The sequence below is a fragment of the Podarcis tiliguerta genome (assembly GCF_965153285.1).
Source record: "Podarcis tiliguerta genome assembly, chromosome: 2".
NCBI lineage: Eukaryota > Metazoa > Chordata > Lepidosauria > Squamata > Lacertidae > Podarcis > Podarcis tiliguerta.
Window position 1 is genome coordinate 6,120,723 of NC_139535.1, and position 7,840 is coordinate 6,128,562.

A 7,840-nucleotide genomic window follows, 5' to 3' on the forward strand; every position below is an offset into this window, starting at 1 on the left:
AATTGCCAAGGAAGCAAAAGAGACTGTTTATTTATGCGACTACAGGGGCGAGATGTGGAAAGAAGGAAAGATCCCAACGAAAGAAGAATGGATACCTAGATTACTGGCTAAGAAATATAATTATATGCAAGGAGAATAAAGGGGGGGAATGGAAACCAGGGGGGCAAGGGGAAAAGCCATTTGTTGCAAATTTGGATTGGATATCTATGTACCAAAAGGGGAACTATTGTTATTTTGAAAATTGAAAATAAAAAATATATATTTTTAAAAATAGATTAGAAAAGTATTTGGGGCGCCCGTGCAGCTGATCCAGCGGGGCTTTCCGGAGGCGAGACCAGCGCCTCTCCTCGCTCTCTGCCCGGAGAAGCCCAGAGGCTCCTGCCGCTCGGCTCCGAAATGGTTAAGAGCAGAGACGACAGAGCTGAGATTCCTAGAGCGGAGGGGGAAAAGGCAGACGGGAGAACAGCATCTTCCGCTTCCTGTCCCGCTTTTGGCGGGGTGGCAGATGCCGGTCATGGCGGCGGCTCTCCTTCCTCGCGGAGGCGCTTCAGGTGGGTCATATCATTATATATTATAAGGGGGGTGCAGCTGGAGGGAGGGCGGAGAGGGAGTTAAAAAAAACCCTGTTAGGTAAACCGTTTCAAGGTAAGTTTTTTTTTCTGCGTCTCTTTTTTCTAGTCGTCAGTTTATCCAGATTTTCACATTTTTAAAGACCTCTTGAAAATTGGTCAGCATTTTGGTGCAGATTTCTCCTAATTGACACGCTTTTGCAAAGGGTATTTCCCCAAATATGTACATTTACCATAATTAATGCATTCTGTATATAATTCCGCTAAAATAATGCATTTATAGGGTGTTTTCCCCCTTTGTATGGGGGTAGGAAATCTTTTCCCAATGGAGGGGCAGATCTTTCTCCTCCCTTAAGGCCAACTCTGGCAGGTGGGGGACCTTCCTTGGGCTCCCCATAGGGCTTGGGGTCAAGGCAAACCCTTAAGCATTGGGAAACCTTCTGCAGGGGCTTCCCCCTGGAACTTTTAATAATTTTTATCCGGCCTGATTTTATTATAATTTATTAAAATTGTATACCTCCCTATACCCACAGGCCTTAGGGCCGTTCACAGGATAAAATTGCAATATAAAAACTCAAAGTACACAATCAAAACATAAACAAAACCAACCCAATAACCCCTCGCCCCCCGCAAACCACACACATTTTAAAACATTTGTGTTTCAATTAAATACAGCAGTTTCTGCAAGAGGAGTTCTGGGCAGAAGAGGTTTTTAAAAAAGGAGAAACAAGCAACTTCAAGTCCACATTAAAATTACAAGTGTGGCTGAGGCCTTACTTAGACAGGCTAATGCTATTACTATTACTACTACCCCTACCCCTGAGCACCCTCTCCCGCCAGTGTCTTGCCTGGGTAATGGACTGGATGAAAGCCAACAAATTGAAGCTCAATCCAGATAAGAGTGAGGCTCAGTTAGTGGGTGGTTCCCTAGAGCAGATGGCTGGAAGGTCTCCTGCTCTTGATGGGGTTACACTTCCTCTGGAGGAGCAGGTTCATAGCTTGTGGGTAATCCTGTATCCTTTGCTGTCGCTTGAGGCTCAGATGGCCAGGAGTGCCTTCCATCACCTTTGGCTGGTAGCCCAGCTACACCCCTATCTGGACAGGAATAGCCTATCTACTGTTGTCTATGCTCCGGGAACTTCAAGGTTAGATATAGATATGTGTTATACGTAGGGCTGCCTCTGAAGACAGTTTGGAAACTTCAGCTAGTGCAGAATTCAGCGGCCAGGTTGCTCACCGGATATTACCCCCATCCTGGTCTGACTGCACTGGCTACCAGTTAGTTTCCGGGCTCAATTCAAGGTGCTGTGAGCCAGTGTGGTGTAGTAGTTAAGAGCAGTAGTCTCGTAAGCTGGGGAACCGGGTTCGATTCCCCGCTCCTCCACATGCAGCTGCCTGGTGACCTTGGGCTAGTCACACTTCTCTGAAGTCTCTCAGCCCCACTCACCTCACAGAGTGTTTGTTGTGGGGGAGGAAGGGAAAGGAGAATGTTAGCCGCTTTGAGACTCCTGAAGGGGAGCGAAAGGTAGGATATCAAATCCAAACTCTTCTTCTTCTTTTGACCTATAAAGCCTTACAAGGCTCAGGATCACAATACTCTCCCCAGGGAAGTTCACCTGGCGCCTTCCTTATACACCTTTGTTGTTGATTAGTCATCTTAGTTGTGTCCGACTCTCCGTGACCCCATGAATCAGAGCATGCCTTGGAAACTCACTTTCCTCTCAAAGCTTCTCCTTTTTTATGTCCATGGAGCTTTCATGGCATAATACTGGAGTGGGTTGCCAGTTTCTTCTCCAGGTGGATCACATTTAGTCTAAACTCGCGGCTGACCTGTCTGTCTTGGGTGGCCCTGCATGGAATAGGTCATAGCTTCTTTCAGTTATTGAAGCCCCTTCGCCACGACAAGGCAGTGATCCATGAAGGGGTATACACCTTTAGGTGCCATGCAAACATGTTCCTTTTTATCCAGGTTTTTGCTTGATGTTTGACATCCTATAGTCTTTTTCAAACGTGGCTCTTTTTGGGGGGGTGTTATTGGGTTGTTTTTATACTGATTATATATGATGCGATCTTTTCTGTGAACCATGCTGAGTCCTCCAGGTGTAGGGCGGTATATAAACTCAATAAATAATAATACCATATTAATACTTTCATTATTTGTACCCCCACGGATCTGACTGGCTTGCCCCAGCCACTCTAGCTGGCTTCTAACAAATATAAAAGCATAATAAAACATTTAAAACTTCCCTCTACATGGCTGCCTCCAGTTGTCTTCTAAAAGTTGTATAGTTGTTTGTTTCCTTGACATCTGACGGGATAGCTTTCCACAGGGCGGGCACCACTACCAAGAAGGCCCTCTACCTCGTTCCCTGTAACTTCACTTCTCACAGTGAGGGAACTGCCACAAGGCCCTGGGACCTGGATCTCTGTGTCCTGACTGAATGATTGGGGTGAAGACGCTCCTTTAGCATTTCATCAGTTTGCCTTTTTATTCTATCAGGAGATGTTGAAGGGATGGTGGCAGAAGGAGAACAATCAGAAATGTCACCAAAAGGATCCAAAGAACAAAGGAAGCTGAGGGTTCAAGATGGAGGCAGAAGGCGAGAGGGGAGACGAAAGCAGAAGCCGGAGGGTGACTCTTGTATGTCTCAGGGTGGTGAAAATCAAATTCCCAGAGAGCAGAAAAAGCATGAATGCAGCGTGTGTGGAAAGAGATTTGGTCGTCACTCAACTCTTACTATACATCAAAGAGTACACACAGGGGAGAAACCGTATACATGTTCAGAGTGTGGAAAGAGCTTCATTCACAGTACCGCCCTTATCTTGCATCAAAGAACTCATACAGGAGAGAAACCATATATGTGTTCTGAGTGTGGAAAGAGCTTCAGTGAACGTGGCCATCTTACTAGGCATCAAAGAACTCATACAGGAGAGAAACCATATATGTGTTCCGAGTGTGGAAAGAGCTACAGTGAACGTGGCCATCTTACTAGGCATCAAAGAACTCATACAGGGGAGAAACCGTATAAATGCTTGGAGTGTGGAAAGAGCTTCAGTGACAGTGGTACCCTTACCTTGCATCTACGAACTCATACAGGAGAGAAACCGTATACATGTTCCGAGTGTGGAAAGAGCTTCAGTCGATGTGGCCAGCTTACTAGCCATCAAAGAACTCATACAGGGGAAAAACCCTATACATGTTCCGAGTGCGGAAAGATCTTCAGTCGATGTGGCCAGCTTACCTCGCATCAAAGATCTCATACAGGGGAGAAACCGTATACATGTTTAGAGTGTGGAAAGAGTTTCAGTCACAATGGTGCCCTTACCTCGCATCAAAGATCTCATACAGGGGAGAAACCGTATACATGTTCAGAGTGTGGAAGGAGCTTCAGTAGGAGTAGCACCCTTAAGGCGCATCAACGAACTCATACAGGGGAGAAACGGTATACATGTTCAGAGTGTGGAAGGAGCTTCAGTCGATGTGACCAGCTTACCTCGCATCAAAGAACTCATACAGGGGAGAAACCGTATACATGTTCAGAGTGTGGAAAGAGCTTCAGTCAGAGTAGCAACCTTAAGTTGCATCGAAGAACTCATACAGGGGAGAAACCGTATAAATGCTTGGAGTGTGGAAAGAGCTACAGTCACTGTGGTGCCCTTACGTTGCATCAAAGATCTCATACAGGGGAAAAACCGTATACGTGTTCAGAGTGTGGAAAGAGTTTCAGTCACAATGGTGCCCTTACCTTTCATCAAAGATCTCATACAGGGGAAAAACCGTATACATGTTCAGAGTGTGGAAAGAGTTTCAGTCACAATACTGCCCTTACCTTGCATCAAAGATCTCATACAGGGGAAAAACCGTATACGTGTTCAGAGTGTGGAAAGAGTTTCAGTCACAATCGTGCCCTTACCTTGCATCAAAGATCTCATACAGGGGAAAAACCGTATACATGTTCAGAGTGTGGAAGGAGCTTCAGTAGGAGTAGCACCCTTAAGTCGCATCAAATATCTCATACAGGGGAGAAACCGCATACGTGTTTGGAGTGTGGAATGAACTTCGCTCGCAGCAATGCGCTTACTAGACATCAACAGACTCATCGAGGCAGCAAACCTTGTAAATGCTGGGAATGTGGTAAGAGCTTCAGTCGCATCGACTACCTTTCCTCGCATGAAAGAATTCATATAGGGGAGAAACGATATACATGTTTGGAGTGTGGAAAGGGCTTCAGCCAGAGTTCCACCCTTACCTTGCATCAAAGATTGCACACAGGAGAGAAACCTTATAAATGTTTGGAGTGTGGGAAGAGCTTCAGTCGTGGTAGCCAACTCAGGTTGCATCAAAGAATTCATACAGGGGAGAAACCGTATACATGTTCAGAGTGTGGAAGGAGCTTCAGTCGCAGTAGCTCCCTTAAGTCGCATCAAAGAACTCATACAGGAGAGAAACCGTATACATGTTCAGAGTGTGGAAAGAGCTTCAGTCACCATAGCGCCTTTAAGCCGCATCAAAGAACTCATACAGGAGAGAAACCGTATACATGTTCGGAGTGTGGAAGGAGCTTCAGTCACCATAGCGCCTTTAAGTTGCATCAAAGAACTCATACAGGAGAGAAACCGTATACATGTTCGGAGTGTGGGAAAAGCTTCAGTCGTAGTAGCTCCCTTAAGTCGCATGAAAGAACTCATACAGGAGAGAAACCGTATACATGTTTGGAGTGTGGAATGAGCTTCACTCAAAGTAGTGGCCTTACTAGCCACCAAAGAATTCATACAGGGAGGAAATCTTAGAAATGTTTGGCGTATGGAAATAACTTCAGTGACAAGGGCTCCCTAAACAGTAAAGAACTCGTACGAGGGAAACATCTTAGAAAGGGTTGGCGTGTGGCAAGATCTTTAATCATATCAAATAACTCCTACAGAGAGTAAACCAATGATCGTGTTCTGGTCCCTCCAGGACAGCCGTTATTGGAGTGGAAGAACTTTCTAACAGTAAGAGCTGTTTTGACAATGGAACAGTCTCCCTCGGGAGGTGGCGGGCTCTCCTTCCTTGGAGGTTTTTAAGCAGAGGTTGGATGGGCTTCTGCTATGGATGCTTTAGCCGAGATTACTTCATTGCTGGGGGTTGGACTAGATGACCCTTGGGGTCCCTTATAACTACAGTTCTATGATTCTATATACAGCAGAACCATCATCTGCCAGACAACTGTTGTCACAAGTTTGGCAAGTCCGGAGATATACTTGATCATCAGATAATGCCAATTATTATTCACTTGGACTGTGCTGTTTGAACCCATGTACAAGTCTAGGTGCCTATTTTATAGTTTTGCTTTTTATATCCTAATTTTCATCTGCTGTTATTTGCAGCGTTCCCAAAGCAAGGAAGGATTGGACTCTGATTAATAAAATACACCCAAGGCTTGACCAGCAAGACTCTGGGAGGAGTGCGTATAATAATTCTCTCCCCACCCCTTGGCCCAGATCGTTTTATTCACAAAAGTTCACAAAAGAACTTTTTACACGGTGTTCATAAGAACCAATCAGATTTCCTCTGAGCATTTCAAAAAACCCCACGTGGGATAAAGGAAGGAAGGGTAGTATTCACCATCTCTTTGTGAACTCTTCCTGAACTCTCTTCCTGGCCCTAAGATCTATCTAAGATTAACAAACTACATCAAAGTAACCTATTAACTTTATGACCTAGGATGCCTGGTGCAGCAACTGGCCTGTGTTCTAGAATGCTTATACGTGCTTGTTAGACATAGAGAAATGGCAGTAGAGAAAAATGGCGTAGATGTAGAGGCTTGTGGGATTTGATCAGAAATTTTTGTCAATGACTCAAACCCAGTCAGCGCAATGCTTTTATCGCGGACACAATGGCTTGATGCATATTTTATCATTCCTCATAGTAATCCCGTCTGATCGCTATAGTTATAGCTGCTATCTCTGTTTCATGTGCATCATAAAATGAAACAGAAAAAGCTTTACGAAAATAAAATCTTTATGAAATTAAAAAAAAAAAAAACCCTCATGAGTCCCACCTACACTGGAAAAAAATTGTGGGATCTGCTCACATCCCTCATGGTTAGCTTATTGCAATGCACCATACAAACAGATATCGTAGAAGGCTGGGCCACAGGCTGTAGCTGGTGCAGAACGCAATAGCCAGGTGGCTTGTGTGAGCAAGGTAAAAAAGGTAAAGGACCCCTGGACAGTTAAGTCCAGTCAAAGGCAGCTATGGGGTTGCAGCGCTCATCTTGCTTTCAGGCCGAGGGAGCTGGCGTTTGTCCACAGACAGCTATCTGGGTCATGTGGCTAGCAGGACTAAACCGCTTCTGGCGCAATGGAACACCGTGACGGAAACCAGAACTCGTGGAAACACCGTTTGCCTTCCTGTCACAGTGGTACCGATTTACCTAATTGCACCGGCGTGCTTTCGAACTGCTAGGTTGGCGGGAGCTGGGGCAGAGCAACGGGAGCTCACTCCGTCGGACAGATTCGGACCGCCAACCTTGCCATCAGCAAGCCCAAGAGGCTCAGTGGTTTAGACCGCAGTGCCATCCACCTAAGGCTTGTGGGAGGAAACTACTGCCAGCATAGAACAGCCTGCTAGTGGGATTTGCACTTGCTACCAATCTGCTACTGGGCTGAGTTCAAGGAGTTTGTACTCACATGCAAGTCCCTGTTCTGCTCAGTCCCAGATATACAGCAGAGATTCTCCTGCAAGTTCCAAAGATCTCCAAAGCACACACCCAGAATGGGGCTTTTAGTGTCACTGTCTGTGTTCTGTGGAATGGCATCCCTTTCGGGGGGCGGGCGGGAATCGGGACCTTTTCCAGCTGGATAAATAGATTTTAATAATGGGTGTCCACTTGTTACGGTTTTAGTCTTATTTTTATTCGTTGCCTTTGTGTATATAACTGCTTTTTAAAACATTTTTTATATAAATTGCCTTGAGACGGTGGTTTAGAAGGCAATCAATTATTTTTTTTAAAAAATTTTAAAATACTTTTCACGTTTATACATTTCACTAATTTTACAATCATTTTGACATTTCAAGGTTTGACTTCCTTCCCCCTCTTTCTGCACTTCCTTAAATTTATCTTTAATATCTTCTGCATATCCATATTAACTTAATTTGCTCATTTATTCATCTTCCTTAAAAATATACTGGTATGAAACTGCAGGTTATTACAATAATCCTACCACTGTTTTTATCTGTTTACAATTTATCTGTAAATATTCAATAAACCATTTCCATTCTTTGATTT

The 7,840-nt window shown here is 44.7% G+C and overlaps 1 protein-coding gene across 2 annotated transcripts in view; it reads left to right on the forward strand.

Moving 5' to 3' along the window:
- LOC310670094 (uncharacterized protein) overlaps nucleotides 1-5,993 on the forward strand; it is a 29,579-nt gene extending 23,586 nt beyond the window's left edge. The window contains exon 3 of one of the 2 annotated variants that reach the window (XM_083424692.1): nucleotides 3,458-5,993. In XM_083424692.1, coding sequence (XP_083280818.1) covers nucleotides 3,458-5,360 — 1,903 coding nt within the window. In that variant the 3' untranslated portion in view covers nucleotides 5,361-5,993. The remainder of the gene's footprint in view (nucleotides 1-3,457) is intronic. The other variant, XM_083424693.1, reaches the window with a different exon arrangement.
- The last annotated feature ends 1,847 nt before the right edge of the window (nucleotides 5,994-7,840 follow it).